The sequence below is a fragment of the Mercenaria mercenaria genome, chromosome 15 (genome assembly GCF_021730395.1).
Source record: "Mercenaria mercenaria strain notata chromosome 15, MADL_Memer_1, whole genome shotgun sequence".
Classification (NCBI taxonomy): domain Eukaryota; kingdom Metazoa; phylum Mollusca; class Bivalvia; order Venerida; family Veneridae; genus Mercenaria; species Mercenaria mercenaria.
The window spans coordinates 52,291,976-52,314,250 of NC_069375.1; the positions used below are offsets into that span (position 1 = coordinate 52,291,976).

At 34.0% G+C, this 22,275-nt stretch overlaps 1 protein-coding gene across 12 annotated transcripts in view; it reads right to left on the reverse strand.

Annotated features, from left to right (window-relative positions):
* Positions 1-22,275, reverse strand: part of LOC123554492 (uncharacterized) — a 105,386-nt gene that overhangs the window by 78,633 nt on the left and 4,478 nt on the right. For 10 of the 12 annotated variants that reach the window (XM_045344704.2, XM_045344776.2, XM_045344768.2 and 7 more), the window contains exons 2-4: positions 20,611-20,816; positions 19,585-19,623; positions 5,667-7,622 (exon numbers count right to left, since the gene is read on the reverse strand). In XM_045344704.2, coding sequence (XP_045200639.2) covers positions 5,667-7,622; positions 19,585-19,623; positions 20,611-20,683 — 2,068 coding nt within the window. In that variant the 5' untranslated portion in view covers positions 20,684-20,816. The remainder of the gene's footprint in view (positions 1-5,666; positions 7,623-19,584; positions 19,624-20,610; positions 20,817-22,275) is intronic. The other 2 variants (XM_045344791.2, XM_045344730.2) reach the window with 1 other exon arrangement.

Genomic DNA, 22,275 nt, shown 5'->3' on the forward strand with positions numbered 1-22,275 from the left:
TGTATCTGTGAGGTTTAAATCTAAGAATTTTGTTGTTGCATCAATCAACAAAATTAAATCCCAAAGAGCAAAACAAAACAGTAAGATCTGGCCAAAGCCAATAAATTCCATTGAAAATCACTAGATTTCATAGTATCTGCCCTGGTAAAATGTATTTGTATCTCAGGGATTTTAATCGTAACAGGGCCCATATCCATCAACATTTAAAGTCCGAAATTTTACCTTAGACTTAAAACCTCTAAAAATACAATCCTTAAATAAATATAAACAACTGAATTTTTGCAAAAAGTTCTGTTATACAGTTAACTATATTTGAGCTAAATTTCATTAAATTCCGAAAAAAGAATTTTAAACAAGAGCTGTCACAGGAGACAGTGCGCTTGACTATTTTGATGCTGGATAGGGAAATTGGGCTCATCTGAGAAAGCTGGCGTGTATAATGACTCAAATGTAGATGAAGATATTGGGCAATAGCTTAAGTCTCCAAACATGAAATCATTTTTGAAAGGGACATAATTCATGGAAAACTTCTGCAAAAGTAATGTACCATGTGTAATATCATGTCACTAATAATGTGGAACAACTATTTTAAGTTTGAATCAAATCTATTTAGTAATACAGGAGATACAGCAAAAGTGCATCACAACTTGAACTAGAAACTCTATTAGTGAAAAGAGGGCATAACTCAGAACGTATTGGTGCCAGCATTATCAACCTTGTGTTAAAGGATGTGGGTGATGATGTGGAACAACCATTTTAAGTTAGATTTAATCCATTTACTAACAAAGAGATATAAAAAACATCAAAATTAAACTGAAATTCTAAGTAAAAAGGGGGCATAATTCATGAAATATTGGTGCAAATGTTATAGACCTTGTATCAGATGATGTGGTACAACTAAAATTCTAAATTAGAATCAAATCCATTTGGTAATAACAGGGATAAAGTGAAAGTGCATCAAAACTTAAATCTTAAATTTTAAGCAAAAAGGCGGATCGCTGATAAATAAAAATATTGGTGCAAGAGTTATTGTCGTTGTGTCATTTGATGTGAAAGATGATGTGATACAACTGTTAAAAGTTTTAATGAAATCTGTTTGGTAATAACAGAGATAGAGTGAAAGTGCATTAAAATCTCTAACCTGAAATTTTGAGTAAAATGGGGGATTACTAATAGAATAAAAGTGTTAGAGTTATGGCCCTTGTGTCAAATGATGTAGGTGATGATGATGTACAATTAGTTTAAGTTTGAATGAAATCCTTTCTAAAGTAACAGAGATATAGTGAAAATGCATAAAAATTAATATAAAAATCTAAGTAAAATGGGGCATTATTCATGAAATATTTGTGCCAGAGTTATGGACCTTGTGTCATATGATGTGGAACAACTATTTTAAGTTTGAAACAAATCCATGCAGTAATAACTGAGATAAAGTGAAAGTGTACCAAAACTTTAACCTGAAATTCTAAATAAAATAGGGGGATAATTCATGAAATATTGGTGCGAGAGTTATGACCCTTGTGCCATATAATATAGGTGATGATGAGGAATAACTACTTTAAGTCTGAAGCAAATCCATATGTATAACAAAGATAAAGAGGAAGCGCTTCAAAACTTTAACCGAGGTGTGGAAGCAGAAGGATGCCAACACTGACGCCGGGTCAAGTAGGATAGCTCTCCATATTTTGTAGTCAAGCTAAAAATGAGTGAAAAGTAATTCTAGCCATTCAAAGTCTAAGTTTTAGACTTTTAACAGTGATGTATACAGGCCCTGGGCTTTTCCTGTATGGAAAATGTCAAGAATATGCTGTAAAAATGACCAGAAGAAGTAAGAAACGCATTGCAAACTTGAGTTGTCTTCTTTCTTTAACCATATTATGTAAAGAAAGTCATGACATAAGTCAGGTTTTTATGTTTTTATATCCCTGATTAGTAATACCTATAGTTTCTATTACAATGTAAACAACATCAAATATTGCACGCAAGATCTTATTTTCATTCTTTACATAAGCCAAGATAAAAAGTATTTCCGATATAATTTGTATTTCAAAAGTAAGACATGCTTTATTAGTTTCGACATATCTGTGAAAGATAATGAGATATGTATTGATCTGTACAGAATTCAAATGGTGCTAAAGAATTTTAAAAGTAAATATTCAAAGCTTATTCTAGGCTAATCCAAAGGCGTAGATTTACTTTTTGTAAACCATTTTGTGCTTGAAATGATTCTACAAAGTGATGTTTCTAAAGCAAAAATTTGAACAAACCAGACAGACAAATTATACCATTATAGCAGTCAATAGAGAAATATACAAAAAATTTCAATCATGAAATCACCGTAACAATGGAATAAGGTTACAGGTTTTCTCTGACAAGAAATTATTAAATGAGTTAAGTATTACTGACCTACTGGCTTAATAGTAAATTTGTCCCCCAGGCAGTTTTCACAAGGAGAACAATATCAACAAGTCAGTTTTTTTCCCATGGGAAACCACTGGACTAGCCTATTTTTTTTAAATTTTCATCTGGGAAAAAAACACTGTCCTGGGTTAATGCACCTCCATCTCCACACTGGGTAAGAACTTACTAAGAAGACTTGAGAAAAATGCGTCAGAGGAAAATATATAAATATAAGTACTATACCTAATAACTTTCAATGTTACAAGCGAAAAGTAAAGTTGTTTTTAATAGAATGATATTTTTTCAAATGTTGAAATGCCTTCCCTCAATCAATTTCCTGACCAGTCAAAGCAATCTTAAGAAACTGTTGACCTTTTGTAAATCTATCTCGGCACTAAAGCAATAATAGACCGTGTAAATATTATTAATAACACAGTATTCAATAAATCTAACAATACAATACCTATCTTGTCGCAAACAATATTGGTCACCAAGTTTGCAAACACATTCAACCAATAGGTGTTTGAAACTGAACATAAAACCGATACACTACTTGAAGAGATTTTAAAGGATTGGTCAACAGCCAATTGTTAAAAGTGATTGGAGACCGGTAAAAGCTGGTCTGTACTGTGTTTGAAACAGCACATTTATACATAATTGACTTTCATTAGAGCTAAGACAACTTCCATGTATTTAATTTAAACTTTAACTTAATTAGGACTGTATAACTGATTAATACAGTGTGCAGTCATGATATAATATTATATTTGCTAGAGTGCCATCTGATGGTTTAACGCCTCATGCATATGTCTCTTGATAAATTGTCAGACATTTCTAACATATCAATTCTGTAAATAACTTTAATCAGCTCCAAAAAAAACAACAACCCAAAAATGGTTAAATTCAACCAAATTCAAAATTTTCAAATCAATACCTACCTAATTTAATGAAATATTTGAAAGATCATCTTTGATATTGAAAACCTATACCGACATTCTTATCAATAGGCATTTAAATCTCCAAGTATCATTTGGCAAATTTTCAATGTTAACTATTTGATTTTGCTGTGATATAATACGTTTTTGAATATTTGATATATTGAACGTTCATCTCATCAAGATAAATATAAGAATGCAATATTGTAAAGAATATATTTCCATATTGTATAGTATTTGGAGTAGCATTGGCTGCACACTTTGCTTATTATTCAAGATATATGATAACTCAAAAACTCAATAATTTACACATTGATAGAACAGAAGTCAGTGACACGTTTTTGTAAACAAATAGGCACCTCTTTCAAAAAAATCTGTTTAACAATGATCTGCAAATCTATAGTTACAATAGTTAAAAAAATCCATGATTCTAATGGCTCATTTGACAAAAATCAGTTGACATGGAATATTAATTAACAAATGCTTACTAATACTATTTCAACCCAAATATATTTAATATGAAAGTAATTTGTTTGAGATTTTACAAATTGTATTGTACTTCAGTGAACTTATAAATTGTTGATGAAAAGAAGAATTATTACACCCCCCAAAGCCACGCCTGTATTTGTTTAGACCTGCACACCTTTGTGTTTACAAAATGATCTAAACCATTAGGAAAATATACAAACAGAACTTCAAAAATATATTGACAGTTATTCTATGTTATCTAACGTAGATGACTTTCCTTGATAAAGAGACAATTGAACAATCAAACAGTCATGTATCTCTTACATATGACCTTATATAGCTTAAGACAAGTAATTTATCAGTTTATGCTCACGTAAACCTAATGCTTTGACATGATTTACTTTTTCATTGACCTAAAATATAATGTTTTAATTCCTTGAAGACAAGTGTCTAGGTATAAAGTACTTTAAAGATCAAAGGTAAATGCCTTAAACTCAAAAAAGCCAAAAAACACAAATCAACACTGTGCCTTCTGGAAAAGTTAATCCCAGAAAAGTTACATTTTTGTGAAGCTTTTAAATTCCAGATTAAGGAAAACTTACTAAGATCTTCCTCATATACACTTCTTTCTGAAACTTCACTAATTGCATAAAGGTGAGGTGGGCTTCGAACCTCAAACCCAAAAAGTTGTAGGGTCACACTGCCACCTCGCATACTGTAGCCTGTCACTGAATCTGCACTGATTTTAGTAACTCATTTAGTTCACCTATTCCTTTCAATATTTTATAGCATATTCTTCTTCTCACAATATTTTTTATTTCTATTTCAATTATGATTCCAAGTACCAAAACAGTTAGAATCTTAAAAACATATTTCTGCTATTCTTCATTTTTTGTTCACGATATTCAATTACCAGTAAAAAATCAAGTAATTTTAAAACCTATAGAAAAAAAAAACAGATTTGCATTTTTATTAAAATTTGGAAACTAGATACTTTAATAAGTATACAGATTCTAGTAAGCTTTATTGTAAAGGCCTAAGGGACTATGTCTACTTCAAGCAGCTTTAGTTTACAGTATACAATGAGACAAAGGCTTAACCTTTGTAATATTAGGAAGTGTCATAAACGTTTTTGTTGTTTTGAAACATATCCATTATGGTCCATTCAATGCGATTATAGATTTTAGAAGTATGGACGCATGTATATTGACCTTAATTGTTCTAAAATCAAAATAGCGTTTTGCTGAATTTTACATCATCAAATGTATCTGGCTTTCCAGATCAATTTTTACAACATCTAAGACTTATTCTGTATTCAAATTCTGTCGGTCATTAGCTATTCATAGCTAATTTTGTCTATATATGTAACACCGACTTTAAATAAAATCTGTATCTGTATCATTCTTTTCTTTCAAATTCACATAATAGCAGAGAATCACAGGATCTTAACAGAGTTCAGCCTTGTCCTAAATTTTCAAAATACCAGGCAAAAAGTTCACACAAAATAGTCAACAGGAAGGGATGTTCAATATATTTTGGGAGTTACAGTTTGATCTAGTGTTCAAAATCTATCCCTAATTCCTAACAATAATTAATAAAGGAACTGAGAACCAAAATACTATTTAGTTATTATGCTACAGAGGCCCATATCTAATTCAAGTTCTTTCCTCATAGTACAAAATGGAACCGAGGTAATTTTAGCTGCCTTTGCAAGATGGAGAATTGTTTACAATATATACAGATTTTCAATTTCTAAAGTTATAGTTATTGCCCAACCTTAAGATAAAAAAAGCTTAGTTTTTATCATTTTCCCTTTGAGCATACAATATATAATTCCTATTGCCTTATATGGTCTAAATTTACCTGGAAAGAATACATTTGGTGTTGCCACAGATGGTGAGGCAGATGTCAAAGATCCCCGATGACCACCTGCCAACTGTAACATATGTAAATGCTGTGCTGATTGCAAGGAACCACTTGTAGCCTGACTCGGTGTTGGAGAGTTCGCATGAATTGAAATTTTAGCACCCAATCTCATTTGATCAATTGTCAACTCGGCTAATGCATATTTTGATAAGAGTTTATCATAGTCAGACTGTAGCTGCCTCACAAGCTGTGTGGCCTGCTGTCGTTTGTTTGATTCCTGTTTTAATTTTTGAGTTAATTCTCCTTTTGGAACATCTGAAGCATTGCTCTTTGGTTCGCTTTTATCAATGTCTTGTAAGTCTATGATCGGATCATCGATATTGATATTACGAATTTCCGACAGTGTCATGTGGGTAGGTTTTACTGGACCCATGGCATTCAGGTTAGTAGCACTTTTACTTTTGACTTTAAGAGGCTGATTTTCTTCAATGGGACTTGGCTTTGGCAACAATCTTTTCGGACCTTTTTCCAATTTCTTAAAACTTCCTGTTTCATGATCAAAAAAGCTTTCTTGTGACCTTGCATGAGACATACCTCCTTTCTGTTGCATTGGTGGTTTCCCTTGCGATTTACTAGTTTTTGGTCTTACTGACCTACTTTCCGAAGCGGCAGAAGAAAGTTCACTGAGAGCAGAATCAGGTCTAAAAGTGTCACTTTCACTTTGTGTTTTATTACGAGAATCAAGTCGCGTAACTTGTGTTAGAGAGTCAAATCTTTCATCATTGCTCTGATAACCATTATTATCTTGATTTAATTCTTTGGCTTGAGGTGTAACTGACCTACTTCTATCTGATTCATCATCATAGTCTTGACTATGACCTTGAGGAGTAACTGACCTACTATCATCACTTAATTGTCCTGATTGTTTCTTATTTTTCCTTTGTGGTGTCAATGAAGGTTTATTTTCAATATCATATGCTGGCATTTTAGCCGGTTTTGGACTGTCTCCGTCATTTTCTTGACTTGTAACAAAGAATATTTCATCATCATTTTCCTCATCATCATCACTTTGATCAGTTCTCTGACTCTGAGATTGTTCAAATCGAATACTATCATTGTCATGGTCCAAAGACTGAATTCTTTCAGTGTAAAGTTCAAGAGCTTCCTCTGGAGATATTTCAGGAAAAGATCGACTACTTATTGTCCGAGTCGAACTTGCTGTATTTGGTCTTGTACGCTTACCCTCATTTATTTCAAACTGGCGCTGATCAAAAGAATCAAAACCATGACTCTCATATAATTTCCGTTCTGAATTTCTCACACCTTGATCAGGTAACTCAATGTCCATAGATTCACGTGTGGCATCAGGTCCGTCTTGACGTAAGAATTCCTCAATCTCATCTCTCGCTGCACCATCACCATCATAATCCCGAGAATAATGTGTTTCTAGATTTTCAAACTCTTGCAATGAATCTCTAGGATTAGCAAAATCATCCTCATCAACAAGTACCCCTAATTCTTGCAACTGACGATAATACTCCTCACCAAATAAATCCTGCTTCTGATTGTCTCCTTTTTGATCATCCCCATCAAAAGTTTCATCGTAATTCAATGAATGATCAAAGCTACTTCTACTACTAAGGCCACTTCTGTTTCCTTTTGGCGTTATTCTACCACGAGACCTATCCTCTGTATCCCCAAAATCATTATCAAAACTAAGATCATCTTTTGATGCTTCAAGGTCACTAATATTTATATTACTTTCATCAAAATTGCGTGAAACATCTTCGAAATCATACGACTGAAGGTCTAACTGTCGTAATGTTGATGGGGTGCTGGACTGTTTATCTCCCCCCAGACCAGAATCAGTCCAGTGGGTGGAGCTTCCGTGTTTGCTGAGAATATCAAAGTCGTCCCGTACTATACCATCATCATCGATGAGAATACCACCAGCTGAAAATATAAAAACTGGAACGTAAGAAGGTTTATAACCATACAACTTTATCTTGAAAATGTCAGAATTAAAAACACTTTAGACTGACCTACTCAAACATTAATATTTTAGCATCTTATACAGTTCTTTCCATAAAATATTCAAGATTTTCCTGACAGTAGAAAGCCCAACCGCCCAAACACAATCTAGATTTTCACCAATGTGCGTAATTCTTCAACTCTAAATGCACACAAAATAGTATTGTAAAATTTCAAATAAAAAATATAAAAACTTCTTTCTTACATTTCAATGATTTTGGATTGAGGTATATTCTCTGCATATTTAATTCCACTTTAATTACACAAAATAAATCACATAAAAGACAATGATAATCTTTCCAACAGAAACGAGAATTTTATTTTACGTCCATGTAATCAAACTGTTGGAAGAATCATCATTGTCTCAGCATGAAACTATTTCCTACAAGCAGAAGAAACAGTTTTCACATTGAGGTGTAAAAAATGTCAGTCAATACCAATTTTGGGCAACATTGTATCAATAACTAATTAATTTAGCACAATTTTTCTAACTGGATCAAACAGCATATAAATAGTACTAAGTCATGTTTTCTGTGGTCATTAATAATCTAATCAAGAAATTCATGGTCATATGGTCAGAAGAACTTGACTTATATACCATCTGTTCTCCCATATATTGTATGTGATATATATACATATAATACTGCCTAACAACATCACTGTTACCTGATTTCTATGAAATCATAATTATATGTCACTTTATGTTGCATACTAATGTACATAAATGCCAAATTTTTTAACTAAGCTAATTCAGATGTGCCGAAATTCCAAATTTCTGAATTCTGCGACTACTCTAGAATACCTTTTATGCGTTTGAAAAAATAACATGTTTAAGCGTCATTTGCAAAACATTGATTAACATCTCATCATAGAAGGATTTCTGAGCCAATTTAAAACTCAATATTTTTAAATCAAGTTAAAGATCAATAAGAAACTTTTCACTTACATAGAGCAGACTGTTTAAATCCTTAATTCAAACAAACTTAATTAAATTGACATAAATTTAGTTTAGGTAAGTGAAAAATCAATATGGTGAAGAAATGAAGACTAAAAGTACTGGAAAATGTGGCTGGTCATTAAGAATTCAATAAATACTTCACAATTATGTTATGAATAATAGAATAATAGCAATTAAGTAGACCAATTGTATTGATGTTGTCCCTGATTTTATTACTTATAACATGAAAATTGGCACCATTAAGCACTCAATATCGGATCATTTAAAGTGTGCCTATTTGTGATTTCTATGAAAAGCTATATATTTACATTAAATTTTCTTGTATTTCTTTCTTTGCTCAATCACAACAAAAATCCAACATATCAGTAACAGCCGCTTGACATCTTGTTGAAAAAAATACATTACTCAAAATTTCAGTAAAACATCGATTCCGCAAGGTCCCAATGGGATGAATAAAATATAGAGGATATTTGTTTGTTTGAGTGTAAGATTGAAATATATTTCACCAAGCGAACACTATAATGCAATATTTTCATGAGTGGCACAGCCACAAGTGGAAATATAAATTATGGTGTTCACAAGTGAAATATACTTCGATTTTACACTTAAATAAAAAAAAATCTATTTACTTTATGTATTTTTAATGGTTTTAACCAAACCATATCCAGTTTGTATGCGCAACGTCACGTGCATTGCATCATGATGTCATAATGTCGTGACGTCAGGATATTTTTGTAGAAAAACTGTAAATAGTTCTGTTTTTTTATTTCTGTTACACTTTGTTATATGATCCTGTTAATATTTCTATACATTTATATCTTTACTGAAGTATATTTTGCATGGAATTTTGTATTATCTATAATTCATATTCCTTCGCATTCAAGTGTAGTTTCGTACCAGTGAAAAATAAAAATGATATTGAAACAGTGAAAATATCAATTTTATATCACTGATAAATTTCAGTATTCACTGAAATCCATAAAATAAAGTGAGCCCAGTGCTTGAGTGAACAGTGGTTCTCTGTATTGCTTGAGTGAACAGTGGTTCTCTGTATTGCTTGAGCGAACAGTGGTTCTCTGTATAGCTTGAGCGAACAGTGGTTCTCTGTATTGCTTGAGAGAACAGTGGTTCTCTGTATCGCTTGAGCGAACAGTGGTTCTCTGTATTGCTTGAGAGAACAGTGGTTCTCTGTATTGCTTGAGTGAACAGTGGTTCTCTGTATTGCTTGAGGGAACAGTGACACTCTGTATTGCTTGAGTGAACAGTGGCTCTCTGTACTGAGTGAACAGTGGTTCTCTGTATTGCTTGAGAGAACAGTGGTTCTCTGTATAGCTTGAGCAAACAGTGATTCTCTGTATTGCTTGAGAGAACAGTGGTTCTCTGTATTGCTTGAGCGAACAGTGGTTCTCTGTATTGCTTGAGTGAACAGTGGTTCTCTGTATTGCTTGAGCAAACAGTGATTCTCTGTATTGCTTGAGAGAACAGTGGTTCTCTGTATTGCTTGAGCAAACAGTGATTCTATGTATTGCTTGAGTGAACAGTGGTTCTCTGTATTGCTTGAGTGAACAGTGACTCTCTGTTTTGCTTGAGTGAACAGTGGCTCTCTGTACTGAGTGAACAGTGGTCCTCTGTACCGAGTGAACCGTGATTCTCTGTACCGAGTGAACAGTGATTCTCTGTACTGAGTGAACAGTGATTCTCTGTATTGCTTGAGTGAACAGTGACTCTCTGTACTGAGTGAACAGTGACTCTCTGTACTGAGTGAACAGTGATTCTCTGTACCGAGTGAACAGTGATTCTCTGTACCGAGTGAACAGTGATTCTCTGTACCGAGTGAACAGTGACTCTCTGTACTGAGTGAACAGTGATTCTCTGTACCGAGCGAACAGTGATTCTCTGTATTGTATGAGTGAACAGTGACTCTCTGTATTGCTTGAGTGAACAGTGGTTCTCTGTATTGCTTGATCAAACAGTTGTTCACTTCCCATTCTAAGAGAGTTTTATCATAACTTTTGTAACAATATTACAGCATTTAAGGTAGTGGACCAACAATTTCTAATTCTTTGTTGCAGCATTTCCTCGCTGATACACAGCCATAGAATACCCAAACAGCATACCAGAATATGTATTTACATGAAAATTATTGATTGTCATTTGTAGACTGTCATTATGGAGCATAAAATGTGTGTTTAAAACTTCTGTAATTTCAGTATACATTTGTGCAATGGATTCTTTTTAACCAGTTATTGGAAGGTGATTGATCAAAATCACCTTCTCTGTGTAACCCCGCAGAACTCTCAAAACTATTTCGTATCTATCCGCTGTACAATGTAGTTCAATGCGGAATAATTTTATCACCTCTGACGTCATTATCGTTACAAACCGAAAAATTTGGCCTACTCTATCACCACCTTTGAGGCAGCCATGGACTTGATCACAAACTTACAAGTACTCGTGCCCAGTAAAAAATAGTTCAACATACTTTGAATATATACCAATGGCGCAGTAATTTACTACGAATAACTATCGGCTGCATGCATTTACTTAAAGACGCACCACAAAATAACTGTATTCTTTTGTATTTCCATGATGGTTATTATACATGATTTGCATGAAAGAAGCAAGAAGTACAAGTATCTACTAACAAATTTACTGTGGCATATATAAGGCTAAGACAATGTGTTTAATGTCTAAACATTGTATTGGACGAATGTAGCATTAAGAACAGTGAGTTTATATCAAACATAAGATAGTTATTTATCTATGTTTTAAAACCTATACTGAAAAGCAATTACCTGAATATGTTTTTAGAGGAAGTTGTGAAAACATATTAATTCAGGGAGGGCCTAAATTGTCCACCTGTCATCATGTAATATAGATGTATTATACCAGTATTATTAGAATGATTTTCATGAAGTCTTGTGGGAGAAAAAGTAGGTCACTAGGTTGTGGTGGGTCTTTAACACCTTTTTACTTTACAGAGGTTTTGAATGCATAACTGTATATATCACCTAATTGCAGTATCATATTGATGATATGGTTAGACGAAGCGAATCCTATATTTATTGGGTTTCTAACTATCGAAGCGTTGATAGCGTTTGTGCCATTTTTGGAATGAATTCTTTTCATGCAGGTACTAACATAAATCACCTTCCATCAGTACTTTGATTATATGTGTATTTAAGAGACTCCAGTTGCTCTATGGAGTATCCAGTTGCTCTATGGAGTAACATCCACAAATCCCTGCAGAAAGATGTCACTCAGTTTACATCTAATGCATACTATTGCATTACAACTTCATGGGGTTCAAAAACTTCAAACTTAAAATACCCAACATAATACTTTAGGAATTTCCTAGGGTTTTCAGGACTGACATAAATGGAATCAATGAAAAAAAGTTCCCCATGAAAATTAAAGATTTTACCACAAATAAAGTAGAAAATGTGCATGAAAATAAAGATTGTTTTCATAAAATATTGAAACAAAAACAGTTTATATCTAAAAGAAATAAAGGAAGAACAGTACTTTCCTTTCTTCAATGAAAAAAAATCCGGATATTTTATAGCTATCTTATCATAGTATCACGTTTAACTAACGACTTTAATGTACTACCTATCTTTAAGATATATGCAATTTGACAAAAATCATAAATCACTGTAAAGAAACTTCAAAAGTTCAAGGATCAACACTATCAATCCAGATATACCAAATCTATTCAAAATTGCATGTTTGATAGTAAATCCTCAATATAAACCCTGCCACACTCTGCTTAAACATTCAGTTGGTCTTTAGAAAAAAAGAAAAAAACCTCTACCATAAATGTCATTAAGCTATTATCAAAATATGTGACTTTAATACAGTGAAAAGAATTCCTTGGATCAAAGAACTTTAATTTAGATTTCATTCATATCTGCCATAAACTGATTACATTTACAAATTTTAACTATTTTAATCAAATGAAAAAGGGTGTATAATCTTAATTAGTTGTTGATTAAATTCTGCTCAAAGAAAACACACCTAGCCACTCATAATGATCAAAGTTTGCATAAACAGGAATCAGTGTTTTGGAATGAAATTGGATAACTGCAAATATTTTCACTTATGGTCAACAGACCGTTTCTATCTTGCTAACAGTCAAGTTTCGTCTAATATGACCTCAGAACATTTTCTGATAACATTACACACAGGCCTTTGCCAATGGCAAATTTTTCTATCTAATTTCAACTGCAAGAACTTGTCTTGTGAACAGACAAGCTTTTCTAAAAATAGCCTGATTATTCTGAGAAGGCAATCATTTCATCTAGTGTCACAGAAAATAATCTTTTTTGGTGTAACATGCATACTTTATTTTTAGGTCAATAGACCTAATTTACTATAGTGTCAACGACCTACCAGTAACTTTGTCAACAGACCTACATTATACTATAGTGTCAATATGACCTACATACTATTTGATGACAGACTTTACTTTGAGTAAATACATATGTCTTGTAGAGACATCATGTTTTTATTTTTAATTTCAATAGACCACATCTGTCCCAATTGAACATGCATGCCTTTAATTCATAGTATATATAGACAAACAATCTGTCCCAATGTAAAATGCATGCCTTTAATCACAGTTTATTAACAAATAATTATGTCCCAATGTGAACATGCATGCCTTTATCAGACAACATTAGTACTGATTGTTATTCATATCAAAATAACAGAGGACCATGATGTTCATGAATCGTCATAATTCCCACATGCCCTAGTTTGAGTATATGTCGTTTTTTCTATTTTTTGACATATGACCTAGTTTTTGAGTAGTGACCCAGTTTGAACTTGACCTAGATATTATCAAGATAAAATTCTGACCAATTTTCATGAAGATCCTGAAAAATATGGTCTCTAGAGAGGTCACAAGGTTTTTCTATTATTTGACCTATTGACCTAGTTTTCAAAGGTACGTGACCCTGTTTTGAACTTTACCTAGATATCATCAAGGTGAACATTCTCACTAATTTTCATGAAGATCTCATGAAAAATATGGCCTCTAGAGAGGTCACAAGGTTTTTCTATTTTTATAACTACTGGCCTAGTTTGTGACTGCATGTGACCCAGTTTCGAAACTGACCTAGATATCATCAAGGTGAACATTCAGATCAATTATCATGAAGATCCATTGAAAAATATGGCCTCTAGAGAGGTCAAAAGATTTTAATAATTTTAGACCTACTGACCTAGTTTTTGACCGCAGTTGACCCAGTTTCAAACTTGATCTAGATATCATCAAGATGAACATTCAGACCAACTTTCATACAGATCCCATGACAAGTATGGCCTCTAGAGAGGTCACAAGGTTTTTTTATTATTTGACCTACTGACCTAGTTTTTTATGGCACGTGACCCAGTTTCAAATCTGACCTAGATATCATCAAGGTGAACATTCTGATCAATTTTCATGAAGATCCATTCAAGGGTATGGCCTCTAGAGAGGTCACAACGTTTCTTCATTATTTGACCTACTGACCTACTTTTTGAAGGCACGTGACCCACTTTCGAACTTGACCTAGATATCATCAAGATGAACATTCTGACCAATTTTTATGGAGATCCATTCACAAGTATGGCCTCTAGAGAGGTCACAAGGTTTTTCTATTTTTAGACCTACTGACCTAGTTTTTGACCGCACATGACCCTGTTTCGAACTTGACCTAGATATCATCAAGATGAACATTCAGACCAACTTTCATACAGATCCCATGAAAAATATGGCCTTTAGAGAGGTCACAAGGTTTTTCTATTATTTGACCTACTGACCTAGTTTTTGAAGGCAAGTGACCCATTTCCAAACTTGACCTAGATATCATCAAGATGAACATTCAGACCAACTTTCATACAGGTCCCATGAAAAATATGGCCTCTAGTGAGGTCACAAGGTTTTTCTATTATTTGACCTACTGACCTAGTTTTTAAGGGCACGTGACCCAGTTTCGAACTTGACCTAGATATCATCAAGGTGAACATTCTGATCAATTTTCATGAAGATCTCATGAAATATATGGCCTCTAGAGAGGTCACAAGGTTTTTCTATTTTTAGAACTACTGACCTAGTTTTTGACCGCACGTGACCCAGTTTCGAACTTGGCCTAGATATCATCAAGATGAACACTCAGACCAACTTTCATACAGATCCCATGAAAAATATGGCCTTTAGAGAGGTCACAAGGTTTTTCTATTATTTGATCTACTGACCTAGTTTTTGATGGCACGTGACCCAGTTTCGAACTTGAGCTAGATATCATCAAGGTGAACGTTCTGACCAATTTTCATGAAGATCTTATGAAATATATGGCCTCTAGAGAGGTCACAAGGTTTTTCTATTTTTAGACCTACTGACCTAGTTTTTGAAGGTACGTGACCCAGTTTCGAACTTGACCTAGATATCATCAAGGTGAACATTCTGACCAATTTTCATGAAGATCTTGTGAAATATATGGCCTCTAGAGAGGTCACAAGGTTTTTCTATTTTTAGACCTACTGACCTAGTTTTTGATGGCACGTGACCCAGTTTCGAACTTGACCTAGATATCATCAAGATGAACATTCTGACCAACTTTCATAAAGATCCCATACAAAATGTGACCTCTAGAGTGGTCACAAGCAAAAGTTTACGGACGCACGGACGACGGACGCTGCGTGATCACAAAAGCTCACCTTGTCACTATGTGACAGGTGAGCTAAAAATGCTATAATACTGTGCAGTACTTATACATGCCAGTACTGACCTAATTTTTGAATCTGGTCCAGAAGTATTGGTTAACAATTATTAAATCTGACAAACATTTCAAGCATAATATACTTAATTTCATCTGTCAGGGTCACTATTTCTCTTCAACAATTTGACCAAAAACCGATCCTTTAATTTGACTTTCTGCCAAGTTCAGCATAGTCATGCGAATGTTACAAATGATCAACAACTTGATACACCTTTTGGCAAGGAACCAAGGTATTCGTAGAGCTATCAAGTACTATTATTTTGGCTCCTAAACTGTTAACATTGTCAAATCATAGACCTATCTGACAATCATCTATAGTTCTGTTGTAATATGCTACATTTGTTTAATAATTCTTTAAAACTGGTGAGAAATATCTTAGATAATAAGCATGAGATTTTAGGATACCTGTTTTGTCTGAGTAAACAAATACCTTTCTTGATAGTGATTCAGACTAAATAAAATGCCCAGCGATATACTGGTACTATATCACCATAGTGCTCACCATACACACAAGTAATAAAAGTTTATGTAGCATTTTTGCATCAGCTTCTTGGTTTTACCTTAGACCAAAAAAAAGCAAGAGCTTTCCATAAGACAGTGCACTCCACTATTCAGCAATTTGACAGTAAAATGAATTCATGTCTCAATAAAGGACCTCTACTTACATACAAAAGATATGTCTATAAACTAAGCTTTCGAAAAAATTTGACATGAAAATAACTCCAAGTATAATAACTTGGTGACCTTGATCTTGGGTATAATGAGATCAGTCCCTGCACATACTTTGTATGCTGGACAATGTTTATGTGAAGTTACAGTAAGATATAAGAAATAGTAACAAAGATATGACAGAAAATCAAAGGTAGCCGAAAAACTTTAACCTTAAAAATAACCTAATTATAACACCTTGGTGACCTTAACCTTGGGTATAATGGGCCCAGCCTCTGCACATATTTTGTTTGTATGCTGGACAAAGTTTATGTGAACTTACAGTAAGATAGATATAAGCATATGACAGAAAATCAAAGGTTGCCGAAAAAACTTTAACCTTAAAAATAACCTAAGTAGATCACCTTGATATCCTTGACCTTAGGTATAATGGGCCCAGCCCCTGCATATACTTTGTTTGTATGCTGGACAATGTTTATGTAAAGATACAGTAAGACATAAGCAATAGTAACAAAGATATGACAGAAAATCAAAGGTTTATGTAAAGTTACAGTAAGATATTAGCAACAGTAACAAAGATATGACAGAAAATCAAAGGTTGCCAAAAAACTTTAACCTTATATGTCAGTCACACTACACCGTATAGCTTTAACAGATGACAAAAGTATAGAAAAATTGCGACAGAAAGTTATCCGGTGACGAAAGGCTTCCCCCACTGTTGTTCGATGCTCTCACTATCGGTGTATGGGATGCATAACATGCACATTGACCGCAAGATTAAAACATATATACAGGACGAACAACTTTCAATTAACGGATATCACCATACTGTTAAAGAACTTGTACTTCGTAAAACGAAAGCGCAACGCATGAGAAACTGACATAAAGTTCTTGTCAGTTATCGTCCGTTGAACATACGTTACATCCGTTGCATGTCCGGTAATGGTCAGGCCGTGAATCAGGTCCACCGGACAAGAACGAATGCGAAACGGACAAGAAAGGATGCAAACCGGTCAAGTTCAGAATAGGGAACGTACAGGTAACAAACAAAACGCATATCAATGCATTGCTATTGTACATCTAACAGACAACTTTGTCTGGTTGTGTACTTTATAAATTTTGAACATGCTCAAAACCTTCCAACGGATGGAACGAACATCACCAGACAAGGAGCACAGGCGCCGCATGAGAAACGGAAAAGAAACGCATGAGAACGGACACGAACAGATTGAAAATTTTGTTATACGATGGACGTCCATTAATGCTGTACGGTGTAGTGTGACCGAGATTTTAAAAATAACCAAAGTGTAACACCTTGGTGATCTTCACCTTGGGTATAATTGGCCCAGCTCCAGCACATACTTTGTTTGCATGCAATGTTAATTTGAAGTAACAGTAAGATATAAGCAATAGTAAAAAAGAAAAACAAAGGATGCCCAAATACTTTAACCTAGAAAACTCACGCCGATGCCGATGCAAGTAGAATAGTGACCCCTACTCTCTGAATAGTGGAGCTTAAAACTATCAGATATTAGTGTTTCTCTATATTTCTTAATTGTAATGTTATACTTAAAATGGTATGTGCCACCTGAACTGATTTTTCAAACAAATTGCTTCATGTACATATTCTGTAATGCATGTGCTACCTATTTTCAAACAAAATGCTTCATGTACTGTGAAATCATTATTATTCGTGGGAGATTAATTTTCGAGGATTTCGTGGTTCTGCCCAACCACTACTTAATTTAAAATTAAGTCCCAACGAACAAATTGTGCCCAAGATAATGCAAGTTGTACTCAATGTCGCCAAGAGACACCATAGCCATCCAATCTGGTCCGTAGTTGTGTGCATGCGGTAGGACTGACCTGCAGCTTTTGTGTAGTTTATGGAGGTTCCATCAACGATAAACATAGGCATGCATCGGAACAAAATCGACTATTTTATTCAGACATTTACCCATGGTTTGTTTACGACATGCTTGTCAAAGTAAAGGTAGATAATAAAAATAGTAGTCTGACTTAGCGTCATGTGACAGATGGCACTTGTATGTTGCAGCTGTTATTTGCATTTATTCGGCCCCGCTCTGAGATGTCTAAACACTAACTTTTATTTTTACTGACATGTAGAAATGTACTAGTGCTTTAAGACTATCAAATATTGTAAATTAATTGCTAAATCTGCGCCTGATGCATAATTACCCAATTCACGTTACAAGTTCAACAGCTTGTAATTGTAGATGCAGATGCACATTCATTTTGAAAAAAAAAAAAACAACATTCGGATGAAAGTCTAGCAACCAGTTTGTAAGTTTATGTAAGGATTACTATGGTTTTACTAGTACTACTGAATAAAGACAACAGTCATGTACCGAACGTTTTTCTAGTTTTTGTTTGAAACACGATCAAATGATCAATGTGATGAACTTTAGGGGTACATTTATTTTGATTATGGATGCTAATTGTGCAAGACAATATCCCAGGTGCTACGGTTTTGACACTTTTTAATTGGCACTGACTTTTCTTATTGAATATTCACAATTTCATTAAGTTTTGCAAATTAGGGGTCATATAAGATAAAGCGGTCGTTAATTGGCACATGATCACCTGAAGATTGCAAATTTGGTAATGATGGTAGTGCTATATGACACATGTAGGTTTCACATGTAAGATCAAATGATATGCTAGATCTAGTCCTGTGGAAATTTTTTTTAAAAATTAAAAAATTTGAAAACCAGGTAATTATGTCCCTGCGAAACAGCCTTTTTGGCCAAAACCATGCCGATGATATAAAATACTTTCACAGTATTTTGTTATGCATGTGCCTCCTAAACTGGCATTTCAAACAAAATGCTTTGTGTAATCTGTAATGCATGTGTCACCTACACTAGAATTTCAAACCAATTACTTCTTATAACCTGTAATGCAGGTGCCACATAAACAGACATTTCAAACAAATTACTTTATGTACTGTATCATGCATGTGCCACCCAAACTGACATTTCAAACTATTTCCTCTTGTAATCTGTAATGCATGTGTCACTTAAACTGACATTTGAAATTACTTCATGTGTTCACCTAAACTGACATTTCAAAACAATTACTTCTCGTAAACTGTTCATGTAATCTGTAATGCAAGTGCCACCAACAAATTGCTTCATGTAATCTGTAATGCATGTGCCACCAACAAATTGCTTCATGTAATCTGTAATGCAAGTGCCACCAACAAATTGCTTCATGTAATCTGTAATGCATGTGCCACCAACAAATTGCTTCATGTAATCTGTAATGCAAGTGCCACCAACAAATTGCTTCATGTAATCTGTAATGCATGTGCCACCAACAAATTGCTTCATGTAATCTGTAATGCAAGTGCCACCAACAAATTGCTTCATGTAATCTGTAATGCATGTGCCACCAACAAATTGCTTCATGTAATCTGTAATGCATTTATCAAGCCCTACAAGCAAACCCAAACAGTGCATGTTGTTCTTACTTTTATTATCTATAATACAATCCATCCAGTGTCCCCCTGCTGAAAAGTCAGACATTAATTAAATCAATGACAGGATGTATTCTCATTTTGACATAATATATGTTAATTATATTATACCCAATTTATATAGCACCCTTTTCATGATAAACATGTTCATTGAAGTTTACATAATTATATACCATTATATACTGACAAGTGCAGATACAGAGCAATCTGACCGAAGGAACAAAGTGAGATAAAAAACGAGGGAGAAAGTTTAGATACAGGCATATCCTGCTAACTTAACCTAGCTCCTAGTTAAAAGACAACATGTTTCTTTATAACGTCGGGTGTAAAGCAGAATACGTGGAAAGCTTTCTTTCCTGGTAAGAACGTGCACTGGTCTCTTATTTGCATGGGGGACATTTAAAAGCATCTCAGAAAAATCAAAGTGTTACTGTAAAATCACTACTACCTAAATATTATTTTTAGTTAAATAAGGAATTGTAGAGAAAGTCATACTCTGTTCCAGTATGGAAATAAATGTAGCCCCCACCCCCCGAGTTCTGTACTCTACAAAAAGTATGCACCTTTGCATCTCCCCGACTGACTAACATACATGTGATACTAATTTGATACATATTCTAATATGCTTTTCTCTGTTAAACACTCTTATGCTAGAATGATGTCATGTTAATGTGCAGTGAAGTCAAAGTTTTTGTTGAAACCAAGAAAGAGCGCTTCTATTTTTTTTGTATTGTTTTAGATCAAGGGCATATTAGAATCAAAATAATTTATAGCAAAGCCGTGTTTTAACACTATTTATACACTCAGGTGGTAATATGTCATACAAATAATTTCACGAGGTCACATTCCTCGTGAATTTATTACGCCCGACATATAAACGCCCATGCTTAGTGTTAAAACACTCTTTTCACAAAAATATAAGGGGTCATAATATGACCACATTTAAACCAATGAAAATACTAGAATCTTGTGGAAGATAAAGCTTGGAGAAAATAAGTTTCCACACACTAAAATACTTACATTCCACAGAATCTCGTAAAATTCCATCATCATCTAAATCAAAGTCCTCGCTATAGCCACCTAGAAATGCCATATTTTATCTCTAGTCAGTTATTTGTGTCAGTCAGCCTGGTTTGTGATTTCTGCAGTGCCAAAGATCTCACATCATTTTAACAAATGTCTGACAACTTCATAATTCCAAGTTTTGGCTTTGCTTTCCTCATGATCTGCAAATCAAAAGTATATAATACAATATCTAACATAAATAATGTAGGTAATTTGCTTGATCTGTTTTGGTGGTTTGAAACACCATCTTTCAAAAGTACTTGAGTTTCATCACATGGCTAAGTGGTTAAGGTTCCTGAATTCAATCACTTGCCCTTACCTCTGTTTGAAACTGTGCTTTACTGTAGAATCCTTTACTGTAAGAAAGCCATTCAACTTGCATACAGAACACTGGTTGTTCTACCCTGAGGTGTGTGCCAGTACCTGAAATAATGCCTGGGATCTTGCTCTACTACAAAAAGCTGGGAAATTGCCATATGATCTCACACTGCACCAGTATGACTTAAGCAAAAGGCAGTGGCTAGGGGTCCGGTAACTGGACTTCTAGACTACCCGTACAGGGCAGGCTAGAGGTCTGGTAATCAATATGAATACCGACAACGGTAATTACAAAGAACTAGGAGACTATATTTTATCTTTAAAGACGGGAGATGATTTCAAACATTTGTTTTGATTTTAAATACATGGTAAGTCACAGGAAACAGGACTTACAGGAAACAGAAGTATTTATAAAGAACCCCTGGAAAAACACGATCACAATTTCTACGAATAATTAACAGCAATTTGTATGCCATAATCTGAAGCTTTTATTGTTTTTCTTGTGACTGATGAATTAAAAAAATACGCTTATTTTTTTCTATAGTATTTAAGACATAGGTTGTGCTTGAGCACGAATTGTTGACTTTGTTTTACTGTCTGAGTAAATAGATGACCGTAAGACCTGGAGTCTAGCAATATGCATGTACTATTATGAACTGTAATACCAGTATATAAGGAAATTGCTGGTGAGGTAATTGCTGGTAAAAGTTTTGATAAGTTGTCATAAAAGGTGCCCTTAATATGTTTATTTCTGTAAATATTTTAGGCATAATTAGCTCTCACTCAGGTCCGACGCATATTGAATATGAAATTGTAACAGCGATTTCCAGTAGTCACCATAATTTATTTTCTCAATGAATTCAACAGTCATGAGCAAAATCCATGTCTTAGATACTAAGTTTATTATTTTTATTCATCAGTCCTGAGAAAAAAACAAGAAAAACAATAAAAAGCGTACTAATAACTATTAATTATCTGTCGAATTTGCAATTGTGTTTTCCCCGGGACTAAATGTTATAAATAATTCTGTTTCCTACATGACTAAACCATGTATTTAAAACATTGAGAAAAATATGACAAACTTTTGAAATCATCTCCTGTTTTATAGATAAAATATAGTCTGCTCTTTGTAATACAATTCTCAGTATTCATATTGATTACCGGACCTCTAGCCTGCCCTGTACGGGTTGTCTAGAGGTCCGCTTACCGGACCCCTAGCTACTTACTAAGCAAAAATCACCCATCACATGCAGTAAGTCCTGGATTTTACAATGTTATGAAAGTTATGATTTTCCCATAGAC